General features: G+C 39.9%; 1 protein-coding gene across 2 annotated transcripts in view; it reads left to right on the top strand.

The window, feature by feature from the left end:
• The first annotated feature begins 5,794 nt into the window (after positions 1-5,794).
• ccbe1 (collagen and calcium binding EGF domains 1) overlaps positions 5,795-20,329 on the top strand; it is a 29,247-nt gene continuing 14,712 nt past the window's right edge. For both annotated transcript variants that reach the window (XM_070850843.1, XM_070850842.1), the window contains exons 1-2: positions 5,795-5,915; positions 6,016-6,096. In XM_070850843.1, coding sequence (XP_070706944.1) covers positions 5,812-5,915; positions 6,016-6,096 — 185 coding nt within the window. In that variant the 5' untranslated portion in view covers positions 5,795-5,811. The remainder of the gene's footprint in view (positions 5,916-6,015; positions 6,097-20,329) is intronic.

The raw sequence follows: 20,329 nt of genomic DNA, 5'->3' as shown, positions 1-20,329 counted from the left end.
AGTACAAGTGCCTCTGACTGTGAATGACTTTTGGCAAACAAATGTTGTTAATATTATTATTACACATAAGTTAGGTCTTTGGAACCACAAACAGAGTGTATGTAAAGCCAATGTCAACAAAAACACAAACTCTCATAACACTCCAATGCACCGAAAGTATCACACAGGAGTGAACGTCAAGATTGTTTACATGCATGCATACATACAGAAAATTAGAAAAAAGAAAAAAAATGTATATATAGTATGTTCCTACAGTAGGTGTCTGGTTCAGTGAAAGCAGTACACAAGAGATAAAGGCAGACAAGGAAGTAACCCATCCAGAGGCGATATCCACACCTTTGTGTTTACAGCTTGCCAAGAATGATCACTGTAACAGTGAAAGGTGCACCTCTGCATTGTGTCTATACTGAACTGTACGTGCAGGTCATGCAGGTCAGTCAGCATTAGACGCAGGTCACACTCTTCTCAGACAAACAATCCAGTGAGTTGTCTAAGTTCACACAAATCTACCTGAATTTAAAATAAATTAAAGTAAAGGCTGCTAGTGTGGAAAATCAATGATGGCTGTCACTGCTGTAAATTCTAATACCCTGTGACAGTGGAAGGAAATGAATGGGTATGATAATAGCTTGCAAGCTAAACAATATGGCTCTGTCTACTGGTGCATGTTGCCAAAACTGGGCCATAAATTGCCTGATACCCAGGGCCAATCCTGCCTAATGCTTCAGAACTAATTTAAATGAAGATGAGCCATATTACCACACCATTGCTACCCCTCAACACAGAGAGTTGAGAGAAGCAGGCCAGGAGAGAGAGGGGGGAAGAGGTAGAGGAAAGACACAGTGAGGACATGATGAAGGAAGCTCATTTGTCACCATTTTAGGTAATACTTATTATGACTGCATGACTACAACAGAAACTTTTCTAGGGAGATGATAGCTGTGCCTTCATACAGATCATATTTTGATGAAATCCTAATGCATTATTTTAGATGCGTGAGATGTCACAGTAGGGCCAGTCACAGACAAAGACTCCCTTCTTATTCCCATTTTTCCCGCATGGATTGCCACAGTCCAACCATCTGCTCCCTGGCTGTATATTTCAGTGCATCCAGATCAAGAAATTTGCAGCACATTCTCCATGTCTAAAGAAATTAAGCCATCCATGTGATATGGAAACTGCCTACACTCCTGTCAGACATCTTACTAAAGGTTAAGCATGTCAGCAATGCGCACTTCACTCCTAACTTTTTTCCTATTATTATGAACTCCAAATGCTGCTTGTGGCCCCACTTCACTTCACACACACACCAACACACTTTGTCACAGAGAGCAGTGGACACAGACCAGTGCATTTCTTTATCAGTGAACATCTGGATCTGATAGGAGGATGAAGAGAAAGGATGAATTCAAGGAGGGACGCAGTAGACTGTACATGTGTGTGAGCATGTGTGAGTATTAGGGGTGTGCTGTAATAATGAGCCAGGGGATCCAGAGGAGGGGGAGAGACTTAATGGCGAGGAGGGGCGGTGAATTGTGGCCATTCCAAGGACACTCCACTGAGGTTATGTTATTGATTGCAGCACCGTTGAGGGGACACATATGGCGACATATACTGTAGTAGAGGTAAATTCCAATCTCAAAGTAATTGTTGCTGTTTGTTTTGTGTAGTAATCGAGGTTGGATGGGGGTGCTTTAAAATCGGCTTTGTCCAGTTTTGATTATTTCCACAGTGAATCTGTGAGATTGAACTTTAAACACTGAAGGATTTTAACAAATATAAATAAATGAAATGCTATTTCTACCATGCAAAAGTACTTTGGACGTGCAGTTGAAGGTCCAGATGCTTTTGTGGCTCAGAACAACCATCATGTTCATAATCTTCCATATATCCACGTAGCGCTGGCGTTTCCAGGATCACTTCTGTGTGGATGGGGCATGTTCAGAGCGGCTGAAAAGCAAGACTTCCTGGCAGATCACATCTCTTTACACCTTGTGTGACTCACCAGTGAACCTTTGAACAGCTGGTGCAAGTGAAGAGTGGGGGTGGGAGGAGTTGTTCTCACCAAGATGACAGGAGGACAACTCTATGTGTTATGCTTTGGGTTTGGTTGTAAATTAAACTACAGGCTCATATTTTTTTCAAGTCACTTTTCAAACACTGATGTGTACATTGAAAGAGTTTTTGGATGGTTTAATTGTTCCCCCTGTTCATACCTACTTGATTTTACCTGGTTATAGTATTAAGCTAAAACACTGTGGAAGAGATGGTGAAGGAAAATTAATTACTGTGATGAAAAAAACTGACATTATTAATTAATGACTTGAGTAAAGAGAGGTAGTATGATGCAGTAATATTAAATCTGCACTGACTGTGTTCACTCTGCACTGAACAGTTTGCGTTAAAAGCTTGTGGGAGGTAGAGTGACCTTGAGACCAAAGAAAGCCCTGTAAAGAGAAAGTCACAGGTTTGATTCTACTGACGGCAGATTTGTCCACGTTGCTGCATTTAACCATTTTTAACCTTTAACAAAATGTCATCTTTTCAGTCGCGTTAAATTTGACTTGTGTTTTTTAATGTGAACACAGCTCGCAGGAGTACATGGATGTGTCTGTGATGCAGGCTGTTAATATTTCTAGTGAGCTCCAACTTGCTGTGGCTCTCTCCCAGTCTGTCTGGGCATGTGCAGAGAAGCACTGCAGTGCTGCACTGTGAAAAGAGAGGAAGACAGAGAGAGAGGAGTTTTGACAGTGGGGTGCTCATTCCCTGCAATATTCTTGTTGCCATCCCATGTGTGAGAGAGCATTTAGAGGATAAAAGGCTATGTTTGTGTGTAGTCCATTGCTGCTGCCCAGCATCCATTAAGCATGAAAAGGTTAATGTCAATGTCAGCAACCTACAAGGCACTGAATCTTATTTTTTTACGCAGCACATATACTCATTCGACAGCTTGTCAGTGAACTACAACTCCCTCTTTTCTGATTTTCTCTTGCCAATAAACCAAACCAAGTCTACTGGGTGCATTCCAGTTCTTACAACCACTGTTCTTAGATCGGCAGAGTAGTTCTGCTCCACCTTTCTCCAGTTCAACTCAGGCAGTTTCAGCCTCTGGCAGAGATTTCAAGGACAGCTCCCTAATCAAAAGAACCCCCCCACACACACACACACACACAGACACACAGACACACACAGACACAGACAGTTTATGTCTTTTTTGGCTTTTGTTTGTTCCCATTCAAACCACTGCCAACTGTGTCCTTTCTCCTTGGATCACTTTTCTTTCATCTGATTTTAATTTCGGGTGCATTTGTTCTCTTGATGGTGCAGATTCTTTCCCCGTTGAGGCAGTAAAGATAGGATTAGAGTTTCACTTGATGTGTCCTTTTAGTACATTAAACAACCAGCTTAGACCAACAACGCTCACACTGATTGGAATTAACAGTGAGAAAAGGAAATATATAGTGAGACCATGGTGCTTAAGGTGGGAATGTGGCAGCCAGATGGACACAGAAACAGAGAGAGGGAGAGCTGATGCCAACATCCAGCAAACAAGCTTTAACTACTCAGACCCAGAAACTAAGACAACATAATAAAACTCTTTTATTAGAAAGAGACAATAAAAGTACATCAAGAGAGTAAAGGGTAATAATCCTTCCTTTGTTGTTCTGTGTGATGTTTTCTGGAAATTGATGACATGGCAAAAGAGTCACAGATAATTATTTCCTATCTCTAAGGCAAAAGATGTTATGGTGAGCCCCGTAGCTTTGATACAGTATCAGCCTGCACCATTAATTGGGCACTTGTGCTGTTGCAGGCATGATCCTTCTCTGCCTCTCGGGCTGCTGATGCATCAAAACAGGTGGAACATAAATGGCACAGCATGTGCACCTCAGAGTCGTGACGCACCCTGGTATTTCTAAAAGCTGTCATCCATTTTGTGGGCAATGATGACGATAGTGGCGAAAGAAGGGTGGGGGTGGGATCTCTTGGTTGAAAGGGCCATCAAGTGGCTGGAAATTGAATTACACCTCCAGACAGCTGCAGAGCCACAGAGGCTCTGTTGGAATGAAGCGAGTAGACCGGTGAAACACCGCTTTACCTTGAACAGAAATGGTCATGCTTGAGCAGACTCTTTGAAGCAGGCTGAATGCACTATTTTTTGCTAAATTATACTGCGAGAGGCACGATTTCCCAGTATTCAACTGACAAGAAATATTGTAATATGAAATATTGTATTATATTTCCCCTGAATAGACATTCTGACTAATGTCATATTCTGAATGAAGTTAAATCATACCAGACTGACCTCACAGATTGAAAAGCTCCCATAGTGGCTGTAAGTGACACCGCAGTCCTCTTGTTTCACTGGGATATCCTTTACAGGCTCCTCAGTGGCTCTGCTATCCAGCTCTCTGTAATGCCACACTGCATTCCTGAGAAACTAAAGAACTCAGAGTGTTCTGCTGGTGCCAGTTATCAGTGTTTGTGCTCAGATCAGGCCCACTGGTAGAGGTCACACAGAGGTCAAGGTCAACCAGAACAAAAGTCACCAGCATATTAGCGTAGGGTTTCTCATCGGCTGCTTTCGATCACCTGACCCACAGGAACAGAGCCTGAAGGTTACATCTTAGCTGCTGCTTGGCTGCCAGCTTCATGTTGTCGTCATGTTCATGTTAAGTCATGTCATTTACTTGAGTATATAACACTGTTATTATTAGTTCCACTTTGACCAGCTAAACCTCTCACTGCTGCTCACATTAAAGCATCAGTGCTAATAATCCAATAATGTCACAAATAATTATATAACACTGCCAGAGTCCATTCTTTCTGCATAATGGGTTCTTTTACTTTTGGTACTTTGTGGTAGACTTTGCTGCTAATACTTTTATATTTATGATTTTTGAATGCCAGAATTTTTATTATAGTTGAGTAATCTTACTGTATTATTGCTACTTTTACCTGAGTGGTGGAGATGAATGCTGCAATTCTTAAGGAGATCATCTGATCTGACTCTGTTGATTTTTTGTTATTATCATGGTCATTTTCTAAAACTTTCTCCCCAAAGAATCAACTGTTTTCATAGGCTGAGTTTTCATAGTCTGTGTATTGCACCTTTAATCTCGTTAAATCAATTTATGAATAATGTATGCTCACAACTTCAAATAGAGGTACAATAAAAGAATTCCACAAAGTGTATTTGAGCTCATATTGCTAATGCATTTTTAATGTGTTGGTTTAATGAGTGTCCTCAGCTTAACTGAAACACAGAGATGAACAGACTTGTGTCTCACAGACGATGAACATGCATATGTGATGTAATTATTCAAAGATGTTAAATTTATTAATGAGTACATGTTATCTCATTAACAGCCACGCGGTGGTAGCAAAGATTCAAACGTCATGACGCACGCAGCGCGTTCCACGGTAACGCGTGTGTGAGCGTGTATGCGGAGTGAGTAGAGTAAGCGTCAATTCCACGTTTTTAGCTATTTTTTGCAGTTGCAACGAAGGAAAACTGTTTGAAGAAGTAGGTTTATAAGTTAGAGAACTAATGAAACTAAAAAAAAAGACATTAAAGAGGTGAAAAAGTTTAAAATATTCATTCGGTTTCTTGACGTGTGCTGTCCAAAGTAACGCAGAGGCGGGGAAGTTCACGTTAACGTTAAGCTAGCCTCTGTGGTGACAGCAGCTCATTCACGTTAGCTACTGAGAGGTACGGGAAGAAGTGGGAGGGTCCGTCTCTCTGAAGTTGTAGCAGTAAGGAGGGCATCAGCACCAGTGTGGTTTACTGACAGCGACTGGACCGGTGAGATGATACTACAGCACAGCAGCAGCCCCCTCCTGCTCACCGTCACCTGCATGTGCTTCTCAGGAGCTTTGCTTTGGTCCTACCAAGAGGAGGATGCCAGTGACGGGTAACTATGTGACATGTTAAGTGATACGAGGACTCCTTGCATGAGATAAGCATTAAAAAAAAAAATGCAGATTCTGCTTCAAAATGTTGTTCTTTCACAGTGGAGAGTGCTCTGAAAATAACATCTCCACAACAAAGTACCCCTGCGTGAAGTCGACTGGAGAAGTTACAACGTGTTACAGGTACAGTGAAGTGATTTATGTGGTTGGATGTTGTTCAAATTGTGTTACTGTCAGACTGAAAGGATGAGTGAAAGGTGAAGTTATCAAGATACGATCCGGTGTGTTTCAGGGCCACGGAAGTGATTGGAAAAGTTAACATGATACAGTTGGACATTTACTATTCAGTATAATAATGTTTAAAAGGTGTGAAATGTTCACACTGGGCACAGTGCTGCTTTATGAAGCGCTGAAAATACATGCATGTAACTAAATCTTACTACCTGAGGCTCCTAATAGCTTTAACACAAAAATCAGAAGGCAATAAAGCATCTCCCAGTGTTTCTTTTATATCATGCATGCAATTTAGTTTTTCCAATGAATCCACTGTCAATTTCTGAGTAGTAAAGTGTATGTTTCCCAGAAAGGCTGATTATTACAGGCATAATGTTTCTAATGTGTTGAAATGACGGGATTTCTGGGAAGAGATGGGCCAGTGTGAGTTTTCCTTCGAGAACCTTTCTTCATCCTTCAAGAACTTAAGGGATCATAGCGATCTAAATATCCACAAGCCTCCAGATTGCCCTGTTATCCTCTGACATTGGCTTTAATTATGACAGTTCACAGACACAGTGGACACAGCGGTGCCTCGCAGCAAAACTCCTGTCAGAGGCTACGGATTAAGTTGTTAGAACCTAATCTGTCTCCATTGCATGGGGCCACCTCGCCGGCACAATGAACAAAGTGTGTATCTACTGACTTTAGTTAGAAATCGACTGTGCTATTCTTTTAAGGCCAAGCCATTCATTTTTGTAAAAATAAAAAATCATGATACACACATTAGAATTATTTGACAAACTGAACAGAAAAAGTTCACAGCAGCAAAGTTTGACAGATAGCAAACATTTAGTCCAAGATCTTTCATAACAAACCTATTTCTGTATGTACTTCTACGGGAAAGTGTATAGAGAACTAAAGACAAGCCAGATTGCTGGACATCTTCCCTGAGAAGTCTTCCAAATGTAGACTTCGTAAGGTTTCATCTCCGCATCACTTGACAAACTGCTGGCTGTGGTTCAAGCACACAGTGACATCCTGTTTGATCTTCAAATCTCAAACACATTCTTAACATAATTATGTTGGTTTATGGTTATTGGCTGCGGCCACAGTTGTTTCCCACAATGTTTATTTAAAGAAGAAAAACTGTTTCAGCTAAGAGCCAAAATAATGTGTCCGGGGTGCATTTCAGTTCACCTGCGGGGTGCAAGCTGATGACTGCCCATCAGCCTTGTGATGGTTAGTAGAGAAGTTGTATTGTATCGCCAAAGATTCAGATTAATGATCTGAAGTTGATAAGATGAATGTGGCTGTTTTTTTTTTTTTTCAAAATGGCATCCTATACCGAAGCAATTGCTCCTTGGCATGACTAAGATGTCTTTCAAAGAAAACCAAGTGAGATTTAAGTTGGCAAGATTCAGTTGCCAAAGTAAGATGTAGGCTTATGGCATTCATCAGGTTCTCTCCAGAGTATCAGTGCGTCTGCACATCTCGGAGCATCCTGTTCCTGTTTAGAAACAGTTTCTTTCAACACTGTCATGAGAACTATTTAGAGACTACAGTGCGTATGGCATGAGCGGTCCCTTCAAGTTCATGGTCATTTTCATTATTAGCTGTCATAAAAAAAAATTATTTTTGTCTTCATACTTTGGTTTCTGTACAGTTCAAACAAATATGATTTTATATATATATACAATTTATTAATTCTTGAGCTTTAGATGTGCTTGAAGATGGATTTTGTACTGAGCCAGGTTTGCTTGTTTACAATCTTTATGCCAAGCTAAGCTCTCCATATTTAACAGACAGGTGTGAGAGTCGCACCGACCATTCCATCTAACTCGGCAAAAGAACACATGCGCTTATTTCCCAAAATGTTAAACATTTTAGTGCTATTGAATTTAAGTGGTCAGTAGTTCTAGCGTGTGAGGAGAGGACCCTTTGGTCTTGGCATTTCACTGTGTTGCACAGTTTAACACTCACCCTTGGAGGATTTACCATATTGTGAAACAGCATGAGGGGACACACCAGAGACCCAGAGAGCATATGTCACAGTACCAGGGAAGTACCAGGGCCTCAGCTTGCTCTGGCCATGTCTGTCTCACTGTCAGTGCAGGCACATTCTTCTCTCGCTGTCTTTCTGCTCTGTTTTACATGGAGACTGTCATATTTTGGTTCTATATTTGTCCTCCAGGTCTAGTGTGTCAGGCTTCACAATATATACTTATGTGTGTTTTCTTTACAGGCTGTAGGGTTAAATGTGCTCGGCTCATAATAAGATAATAAGACGTGAAAGGCTGTGCAGGGTTTTTGTTCCCGAAGTTGCACCTCAACACACAATCATGAATGCCTGTGATTGTGCCATACATGCTTTCCTAAACACCAAAGGAGTATTTGATTAAACTGATAAGGTGTGAGGTGTTGTTCCAATTTGGCAACATCTCAGGTGTTACTGACTGTTACAGTCACTGCTGTTGCGTTTTTGCGGTAGTTCTTCCAATAATCAGCTTGTAATCAGTATGGACAGTAGTGTGGCTTATCATTGTTAGGTTGGCTGATTTTATTGCTGTTGCTGTTTGTTTATTTGGCTGTTGTGGTTATCACTATTCATGCCAACCTCTTTGTCCTCATAGTGCATTTTTTTCCAAACAGTTGCTGTGGTTGGAAACATAATCCCAATCAGTTTCTGCGTCCAGAGAATGTTCTTTTTGTGGCTTGTGTCACAGCACAATTACCGACTTATCTGGACAAATGTACCGAGCATAACCCAGAGGAAGTTTTTATTTGAATCCATGTTGCACATTTGAGCTTCTGGGTTTTACTAGCTAACTTCATAATCCTGCTTTGTGAGACTGACCCCCTGGGGGAAAATTCTCCTGACAGTGCAAAGAGCAAATCTTTGAGCTTTCATGAACTACTTTACTTTTGGCAGAATCACCTAATCAGTTGGCAGTAGAGTGACAGAACAGCTATTTATGAGCCGGTGTTGGGTTATGCAATATTTATGCTATTCAATCAAACTCATTACATTTTGCACAGTTTACTCAGGATGATTAAATATTATTTGACAGCTCTGAAAGTCCAAGGTGAGAGCCAGATTCAAGGTGTTAACTATCATAAGATGGAGACACATTAATATTCCTTGTTTATAAGTTTTCCAAGGAGGGTACATGAAGCAGTGATTACACTGGCTTGATTTATTGTGTATGCGATGTCGGCCTTACCTACTCTGTAAAGGAAATGCTTCTCTGGAAAAGAAGCAGAACACAGGCCGAGTGAGTCTCTCCACTCTACAGCTGCAACAGTTACACATAATGGATGTGTGGCATGTGTAATTGTTGCTTTGTTATTTTTCCAAATAATTCTGTGGTACTAACCATTTAGTTGTGTTCACCCCCCTCCCCCCCTCCTCTCTCCTCTCCTCCCACCTCCTCTGCTGTGGAATTCAGGAGAAACTCTGGTTTATGCAGTAAGGAAACTGAGGATAACATTTCTCCAGCCCCCCCGTGAGAGATGATAGCCATGATACTTCTCATGCACTTGGCCGATCCGAACAGCATTGTTTATGTCCCGTAAATGTCCCCATCACTTCATCCCAATGAAATGCATTGGAATTTTTTTCAGATTTGCGCATTTCAGCATCGTATTGTAGTGAATCAGTTGGCCCAGAAATTTGTCAAAGAATCATGGATTTTCCATTGGCTGCAAAATGAGTAATTGATTTATATTGTGATTGGCTGTAGGGTGCTGCTCAGTTCTAGAGAAATGATCACTTCAGTGTGATTACTCACAGAAGCTATAAGTCTCTCTTTCCTGAGTTTCCAAATCTGGTTTTCACATCAAATTTGAATGTATTCTGCAACTTGGATTAATCCTCTCAGCTGGACTTCTGTTCCCTCTCCCGATTCAAATAGTTTTCAACACCAGAAATGCACTTGGGGGTTCTCTTTTTGCCATACTGTCATCCCTCTAGTGAGCGTAGCTCCATGAAGGATCTACTGTGGCACAGTTTAAGGTGTTCAGCAGGCCCCTGTCACTTATGTCTTGTCCTTTTGGGCTTTTACATTTCTGATACAACTACAAATGTTAGACACTAAAATGTGGAATGACTTAAGATTTATGGTCACTGTATAATTAGCATCCTTTAAGGAGAATTTCTTGCTGGGAAAACATGTAACTCAGGAAAGCACCCGTGTCATAATGTTAATAAATGAATGTCAACACTCACACACGGGCACACATCCATTATTGTCAAGTAGTCATTTGATAGTTTAGAATCCTTTAAATAAATGTCAAACTTAATTTTTCCACTATTTTTAAATGTGTGCACATACTGGGGTTCTAGGTGAAATTACACATACACTCATACAGTGTAATTAGTCATTAAGAACAGTGATCATTGAAGGATGAAAGAAAGAGAACCCTATGCTAGAAATCTGCTGACTGCACATGAGGGAGTTGGAAAATATTAGGCAATTTAAAATAATTACTCTCAGTCTCAGACATTCCCTATAGATGTGTTTTTTATTACTTACAAACCCACTTATCATCCACCTCATGTATGCTACTGGATAGGCGTCAGAGAACTAGTTCGGAGACTTGATAAGTGTACCTGCCAGGTCTTGTCTACTTGATTGTACAGAAAAAAAAGACAGCAGCACAGTTCATGACAAAAGATTTTGGAAGAAAGCACTAAAGCAAAATAGCAAATCAATACTACACTTGCTGTAGCTGTTAGTCAGTAATAATAATAAGTGTTCTAGTAGTTTTCACTTAAGGCTTTCCAAAAACACAGACCAAGTGCCAAAGCAGGCCTATTTTTGATTTATTGAAACCACATCTGGAATTACTAACCAAAGGTTTTTAGATTAAGTTTAAATCCCAAATTATTTTTAGGAATGACAACTTTGTTGCTATTGCAGTTTAGCATTTGAAGAGACAAAAAAAAGCATTATGATCAAGTCAATGAGTTGACTGAGGAAGGAGCATGGAATGAGTCCAAGGTGTTTCTCAACAGCCCTTTGAGTGAAACAGAGTTTACTGGAATTAACCCCAGTAGATGCAGAATCAGATAACAGCTGAAAATCATGCCAATCAAAAAATGCCTGAAATGATTTACAGTTCCCGACACTGTTTCCCAACGTTTTGATACTATGTACTGAGTAAGAAGAGAAAATGTAAGCGGGAATGTTGCTGGTCTAATGTACACCTTTACATTACACAAGTGTCTTTTATTAAAAGTAAATAAACTCTTTGTCTTTTACAAACTGCTTAATATGTTAAATAACCAACAGAACCATAAGATGTTGGTCTGATACCTCCCATAATTCATCATAAACCAAATCCCTGAAATAATACATAATGTCCTGTCAAAGAAAAGACACCAGCATCTGTTTTCTATCAATATTCAGAAAGAGGATATGCAGCCTGTTAACTGAAGTAGACTGCTGCATTACAGAGACTGTACTGTGGATTCAAGGAGTTCACATGAGCATTTGGTGCTGCTCTTTAATGACAGCTCCCACAGAGTTACATGTTAAATGGATCTAAAGCCAAAGAGGAGGAGGTCAGCTGTCAAATTAAGCCACTGATCCTAGTCTGACTGATTTAAAATACTATGAAAAAGACAACTAATTTCTGATCTGCCTTTATCGGCAGGAACACAGCATCTGTCTGTGCCTTCTAAAACTGTTACAAATCACTGTTGGAAAAAATGAAGGATTCGTCACCTCAACGCAATCATATGCTGGTGTTGGGACACAACTGATACCGTTTTATTTCTTGGGTGGACAGTACCCTTTTTCTAGCATATTACATTCTTAGTAGGTCAGTCAACAGTGTAAAAGAATTCATGAAGCTCAGATTTGTTATGGCCCTATGGATTTGGCGCCTTGTATTTACAGGCCGTGGTAAAGCCCAATAGTTGAAGCCCTTCAGGCCCATAACCGCGTTCAGTTTCTGTATCTTCATTCACAAACATCCAATGCACCTGAGGCGTTTCTACTTGTTAGTGAGCAGGCTGTTTTGAGTGTCATATCATGTAAGCAGCCTCTCTAATATTGCACCTTTCTCTCTCTGGCAGCAACAGCCCCCTATCCATGCATTTGATTGAAGAAGAGAGCATGAAGCTTTGCAAATAGATGTTGCAAATATTCATCACCATGTTCACTTTAGTAGTTCAATATGAAATAATATCAGGTTTACTGTATTTACAACACTTCATCTCCCACCTCTACCGACACTAGTGGGTCATTCAGAGGCTTGTCTTGTGGGACGTTTGGCTTAGGTTTTCCTCGTCATCTATCATCCAAGTGTTTGTTTTTTTTTCATATTTTTATAAAACACTTTCTAATTTAAAAAAACAGGTTCTTAATGACACAGACACTTCCGCTCTACACAGTAAAGAACTCACTGTGCCAGCTGTTGCCTACAGGGGCAATTGTAACAGTGCGGTTATTGTGGGCATTACTTAATTGTTTGGCTGTTATTATTTGCTCATTCACACTTTTGATTGATTATCTGCCTGTGTGCCCATGTGCATGTCCCACTTTATTAAATACTCTGAACAGGTGGGATTGGTTGCACCTGCATGTGCAGTTCTGGGTCTATAGACCTCATTTGAAATATGTCATTTTTTTCAACAAGTTCACCAGACAAACCTGTGTGTCTACTGCTGTGCAGCACCATGGTAGATGTTTCACATGGTAACATAAGAGTTGGGAGTTGGGAGAGTTGGTGCAGTTCATCTTTTGTACTGACATCCTAATTCTTTTAAAATATACCAAGAAAGCATCCTGTTGGGCAGAGACTGAGTGGGAGGTGGAGGCTGGTTTTTCAAGCTGGGCTTGCGTTCGTCATCCGTCTTCGCTCCCATGGGGGGTGATATTTTACAAAGCATTTTATTAGCATATGCTTGTTATTTCATTCTAGATGAGATGTGAAAGAGCTGTTTAGCCACTGTCTTGTCAACAACTCAGCTGAAGTGGTAATATGCCCTATTAGGTAAAGGACGAATCCCCATCCTGCCCCTTAAAAGCACAGAGGATGATGCAGTGCAGTGTAAGTTATCATAGTGAGAGCAGGGGAGGACATGTTAGTGTTAAGGAGCATTCCTTAGTGACTGATGTAGAGTACAAGCAGCAGCAAGCATCCTCTCTCTATCTCCTCTCTTATGTCCTTTGCTGCACTTCATGAGTTCACAGTTGGATAAATGTCAAGCATCAGGACAACAAATTAACAAATATGGTCCAGCATCTTGCTTCCCTGTTTTTTTCTTTACTCCTTTCTTTAATGTTTCTTTCTTCGAATAATGACATACATCGTTTTTTGTCAGATTGTAATCAGACATAATTTGAACATTTACAGTATTTACAGTATGAGTTTAGTTTGATTTGGTCCCTTACAAATGCACTTTGCCATCTGTTTCCATTTGACAGAAGAACATGGTATGAAACATGCCTTTACTAGAAAGACCATGACTTTCACAGTTCTTGTTCCATAATGTCTCCTAAATCCTGCAGTTGTTTTTTCAGAATAGTTTGACAACTGCTGTATGGATGAGTTTGACCCATTGCTCAGAGTACACACACTCCAGCACTATACAGTAGTTATTAAACAGTATGGAGGACAGGCTGTAAATGGAGATGGATGTTCTTCCTCTGTCAAAGCCTCCACATCTTCCAAGGCATGATGTCATGGTGCCACTGGCATGTCACCTCAGAGCGCAATGTAAATGCTGTGTGGGCGGGCAGTGTGGGTTTGTGTGTGGTAGTGTGTGTGTGTGTGTGTGTGCGCGCACAGACTAATTCTGTGTGCTTACACACACACACACACACATGGACCTATGATGCATGTCCTTGTGTCTCTCTTGGGTTCTCCTACGTTAGCTTAAAACGTTCTCCTACGTTTTAAGCTAAATAAGCAATTATAAGACCCACTGCATTAGAGAGAAAAAATAGTCTCAAAGATGAAAACAGGGAATTTTTCCGTTGAAAAGTGGACTTGGAGATACCTAGTTGTTACACAACAGCAACACAACAAACATATGATGAGTCTGTAGACCATGATGAATTGCTCTAGGTTAAACTACTCAACAGTATATAAAGTAGTTAAATTAGCACAGTCTTAAACATCTACATTAGTAAAATTCAACATACATATTAATGCAGCATTAATATTGAGCCAGAAGCATCAGATATTATAGGAAAACACTGACTGGCAACATTTTACTGCGCTATGACTACAGTAAGTACATTTTGCTATAATATTTACAGACTTTGACTTCAGTAAGATTCATTAATTATTTACATAATTTTTAGAGAGTAATGTTTTCGAAGTGGGTTATTAGTACTTAAGTATTGGTGCTGAATGCTTTTCCACCTCTTGTTTGCACACCCACAGCCTGACTGCACCTAGGTGTTAGCGGCTGAGCCTGCGCCTGTTAAGGAAAGTGGGTTGGTGTGTGTGACAGTCTACTAGGTGTGTTGTCAAAGTGTGTCTCTCCATTAAGTGGAAGACGTACCAGCACGTTGCTGCAGCCACAGAAAAATTCATGCTAACAGATGTAGTTACATTACTTAGACAAGCTCAGGTTGTAGCACACATCTTGTATTGTTCACAGTACAGTTGGTCTGGACTGTAAAAACCTAGTTAGCAGCTACGAGTCTACGAGATTACAGTAGGTTGAAATCTTTGTGCTCATAAATTATTTTTCCAGTTCAGACTTATCTATTTTTAGGGTCAAATGCAAGTGAAACACACTGCAGAGCCCTGGCCTGAATGTGAAGTCAATCAGATGAACAATGCAGTAAGTAGGACTTCCAGGAGCCAAACAAGTGGCCTAAAGGGGCACTGATTCCGAATGACTGTGTGCTGTGAACAACTATGCCCTGAACTGCGACTGTGCTAGTTAATTGAACTACAAGATTTTATGGTGTCAGGTGATCTTCGAGACCTTGTGTGGTCTGTTTCACGTTCAACTTTACATTTTAGATCACATGCATTTTCCTTCTTTAATCCATCAACATTTTCTGGGATATTTTGGTTTCTTTAAACCCCTCTCTTGTTTCTTTTGGCTGATGCTCTTTCGCCCATCTGTTTCTTTCCATGGGGAACTGTAGTGTGGTCACGCTTTGGTCATGCTGTGGTTTTTGCGACGGTTAAGAGATGTGGTGATATGTAAACCACAGGCTGTGGGTTTTCTGCCTCCATGTCTGTGCCCTGTATGTCCAAGACTTTGCTGTAGTCCTTGTATTCAACATGTTAATATAGAAGATGATATGGCATCACTTTGCGTAAAAGACAGTACAGCAGTTACTGTAAAACAGGAACTTCTTGACAAGTTAATCAGCTAATTGAAAGTAACTGCGAGTGGGTTTAAACTCCATGTGCACTTTTTTCATAGTTAATTGTTATTCATCATTGGGCCGCTTGAAGCTATAATTTATTCTCCCATTAGTGAAAAGAACATGCCACTAATTTATTGGACCTGAAGGACAACAGCTAGCCAAAGGAAATGTTTTCCTGCACCAGCGAACATGCCACCACATACAAGTCATGTTAAATTGTAAACAGCTGCAGCATTCAATATTAATAACATATTTTGGAAAAGGGGCTTCAAGTTTGGTGGTTTTTGGCAGCACAGATGTTGCCCTTTCAATTGAGAATTTTGCTTGTATGCTGTTAAATGTCAATACTTGTGAGTCAGTCGTGATTTAGTTTGACAATATTCACCACCACTGCCACCATCAGTGTGGTTGTCTACCTGTCAAGGCCATGTCATACTGCGGTTAAAGAGCCACATCATGCCAGTCTGCTTAAATTACATAGATTTTCATCTTCCTTCCCAACCTCTTCTCTCCATTGAAGAAGGGCGGATACGAAACACACATATTGATAAGCATTAGTTTGAATAATGATAATGATAAAATGTGCTTGTCATTTGTTGGCTAATTTTAATGCACATTCGTGGACAGAATATTAGATTTTGCAACACTCGAGTATTAAAATTACACGAAAACCACAAAGCCTCAAGTGGGCTAACATGCCACAGATGTCAGTTACCTTACACACTGCATTTCATGAGATCATATGAAAGGTAAAAGTCAAAATATAATACAGTAACTACCTAAACAAACAGAACAGCAGCACTAAGAGTCTACAGCCAGGCCAGAGGCTCTGTCCATCCAGTAGCTGTTCACAATAGTTTTAGATATAGAGCACTTTATATAGTTCTTGTTATCAAGTGGACGGAGTGGCATGATTGACCAACTCCAAGTACTGAAAGGTCTTCCATGAGAAAAAAAAGAACATCTGCTTTTAATATCTAAATCTTTATGAATGTTATTGTAGTCAACTTTACATTTCTACACTGGAATGAAAGATATTCATATTTAAAGTTCTTCAGGGACCAGTTTTCTTAAAATCCATTTTTCATTAGAGTTTTTTGTATCATTTGCATAGTATAGCTGTTCATATTGTCGTGTTGTAGCAAATATTTCCACACTGTTAATGTAATGAGCTGTTAAATCCGGGAATAATAACACAGAATTGAATTACTAATAATCCCTTCAAGATTCTTTTAACATTTCCCTGAAGTGGAAGTTGCATGTTTTCCCAGTAACCTCTGTGTTTGAGGGAGATTGATAATATCTGGCTTGTGTCCAGTAGAATGGTTTGAGTTAGAAACACATGGAAGAGCTGATGACAGTTTACTGTAACAGGCCACAGACAGCCATGCTCTGTATAATTTCCTGAAGTGTCAGTATCAGAGACATGGCACACACCTCTGCACTTGCCCTCAGCTCTTTAAATGAACTTTTATATAATGAAAATTTGAGTCTCTCTACTCAAAATGTGACACAAAAAAGGTAGATTTCATTATCGATTACTTCACACTTTATAACTTGCGGTCAGAGTCAAATCCGATTTGTTGGAGCCTGGTGCACCACTGAGGAAACCCAACAAAGAGAGGCAGAGACCCAGGCTGCCTCTCTTACAGCAGATAGTATTTTGGCTCCAGCTGTCTGCCAAAGCTGAGTAAAGCTTTACTGTAGAGAGTCTCATCAAAAAAACAGACAGTTTTGTTGGATTATGTTGCAGATGCCAGCACAGCAGGAGCTCTGTACATGGCCAATGTAGCTGCTAACAGCAGAGTCTGTAGATTGGAAAGCTAATGTAGAGAGAAGCCCATATTTGAATTGACCCATTTTGGCCACACGAAAACAAAGCAATTTTCAGTCGCCATGCTCTGTAGCATTTTCTATATGGGTGCATGCGGTTCAGGCAGGCAGGATTCTCTTCTAGATCTGGGCTGTTAATGTGGGCTCTCTGTTAGGAACCTCACGCCCAAGTCATACATGTAGTTCATTCAATCACTGTGAGAGTCTTTTTAAACAGAACACAGATTATGATAAGAGAATGACATAAATGAAAAAGATCATTAAAATAAATAAATGTTCTCAAAATGTTGAACTGCTCTTGTAATAGACTGTAATAACGAAGATGACAGACTTCAGCATAACGAGCAGCAACAGTTCCCTGTAACTCGTGACTATATTGTGTTTTTTTTACATTTACCGCCCCTTTACCGCTGTGCCACAAGAGAGAAACTGAAAACAAAAGGGCAAGAATTAAAAGCAGTGTTTTGAATTAGTGACATTAAATTGAGCGATGCATTTGCACAATCTTCAAACCAGATTGTGTGTGTTTTTTTTAAACAAGAGGCCTTACCAAGGGGAATCGTACCAAAGCTGTGTAACTGTCACGGGCTGTGAACACGGAGTTCAAACAGTCATTAACCAATAGGTTATGTTAATGTACCATTCTACTGATCAAATGGGGCGCCATTACTTCTCTGGGCAGACATACACCTACACTTTAGGTGGATACAAATAGAAGCAGCACTGTTCGTTGCTTCCTCCCTGCATTTTATTTACTACATTATGGTCTACATGTGCTTTAGAAATTGTCTCCCCTTGCTATCTTATCAATTAGATACAGATTATCTCTCTGTTTTTCATTGTACACTGCCCCCTTTGGATGCTTAGTGCTTCAGCAGAGTCGGAGCCCTCCAGTAAGAAGATTTATGACCGGGTCATTGTGTGGTCAACACTCTTTTTGCTGTTTTTTATATTAGCATTCAATCATGTAATGTGAACGGGGTTGCTTTTAGTGAAGAGAGTTGTAACATGCAATTCTATCAAAATTCTTAACCTCATTTGGCTCACAGTTTTGGTTTTATAGATTCTAGTGGGTTGGTGTTGCGGTGTGCATTGTGGGTGTGGAAGTAGGGTAATGTCAGCCAAAACAGTTTTAGAATGTAAATGCAGGGCTGTGTATCTCGTCTTGGAGGTATTCTGTCCCTCGCTGGCCAAAAATGTTTTAATACCCAGTTTTTTCCATGTGAATCGTCAAGTAGTAACTAAGGAGAAAATTGAGGTGCATGTGAACTGCCATACAGTGTATGGGTAGGGAACAATAAAGCAAGAATCACTGTTGCACATTTATCAATACTTCCTAAAACATTCTATCTGGTGTCGTCGACCAGATACTGTTAAATACTACTACACATTTTATCAGTGTTGTAGATATTTTGTGCCAGTAACAACTAGCCCATTCCACCCGTCTCTTATAAATTTCAATGCTTGCAAGAAACTCATGAACCGCTGAGTTATTGTTGGACCCTGTCAGTCTATGAAATGTTCCTTTAGTCTTCAGGCTGAGTTATATTGCTAAATACTTTGGGGATATATTGCTACAACTGTTGTCTGTAATGGCTTGTCTCCAACGGACAGATATCAGATTGTGGAAAAGCATATTTTTCCAATATCGTTTACCTTTTATGGCATCCTCAAACAATCGTCTGCAATGACATTATAATTACTGACAATAATGGGACATAATATAGCATAGCATAGCTGAAGGAACAGACAGCAACACATTGGAAAGAGTAATGCTAGTGCATTCTGGCTGAAAGTCTGCCAGTAGAGAGAAAATTATGGTCTGCAGCAATCCCTGATGTCTGATTCCTTCTTTTTCTGTGTGTAGTATTTTTAGCAGAATAAATGACCTTTCCAAGAGCGTGTTTTTTTTTTTTGTCTGGAGGTTTGGAAAACACAAAGGTATCCAGGCATTTTGAAGATGTACTTTCAGTACTTGTTTTTATATATATATATATATTTTATGTTCCTATAAACCTGTTCTCCTCAGGGGTTGTTTTTTTAGGAAAATGCACAAGCAAAAGTAACTGTCCTTCTTAATATACTGTGGTTTTGTCTAGATGTGGAATAGCTAATGTGTTGCTTAACTTTATCTCCTGTTTGTCCTGACAACCAGCATGTGCTCAGAGAAATAGGCCACATTTTGTCCTGCAGGAGTTTTATTTCTATGTGACATAATGTGAATCTGCAGAACAAACGTCCAAACAAGGAGGCCTCACAAACTGCAATGCACCTTTGTTCAATTGTTTATATTACACTTCGGTGACCCCAAAGCTGCAGAGAGGGAGCTGATGTTTTTATGTGTGAGTGTGTGCGTGTGTGTAAGTGTGTGCTTGTGTTAGTGTAACTTGGAAAGTTTATATGAAAGTGACAGCATTTAAATATCACTTGAATATATTGTTAATAGCATACAATATTAAATATCCTGTGAATGTCTTTGTTATTTATTGCATTTAGGTAGCAGTATGTACATGTCACAGAATGAGGAATCCATGATGACTAAAGCATCTGAAGTTATCAAAAGTCAACTTTTTGGTTCCCTTCTAATGCTTTGCTGTGGTAATATTTAGTCACGGGAACATGTTTTGACTGGAGTGAGTGAGTTTAACTTGTCTGTTTTTGTTTTAATGTTTTGGATAAATGGTAATACCTTGGGATACAAGACTGTAGGGATAATAATAATAACAATTCTACATTACTTTTCAAAAACAAAGTTACAAAGTGCGTGGTTGAATCTAGATTTAAACATTTCAGTACTGAGGCAAATGAAATTAGGCGATTACAGTAATACAGAATTAAAATCGATTTTAAACCCAGCGTGATCATTACTGTGCAACCTCAGGCTCCAAATGACATCACCAGTGCAAGATGCAGCGGCCTTATATGGGGTTTGGCTTCACAGTTGTGTAAAGGGAGGAGGTAGAGACATGTCGTCCATCTTTATATGCAGTCAGTGATAGTACAGCATAACTGAGTAGTAGTCA

The sequence above is a fragment of the Pempheris klunzingeri genome, chromosome 19 (assembly GCF_042242105.1).
Source record: "Pempheris klunzingeri isolate RE-2024b chromosome 19, fPemKlu1.hap1, whole genome shotgun sequence".
In the NCBI taxonomy this organism is placed as follows: Eukaryota; Metazoa; Chordata; class Actinopteri; order Acropomatiformes; family Pempheridae; genus Pempheris; species Pempheris klunzingeri.
This window is presented reverse-complemented; position numbering and strand designations above follow the sequence as displayed.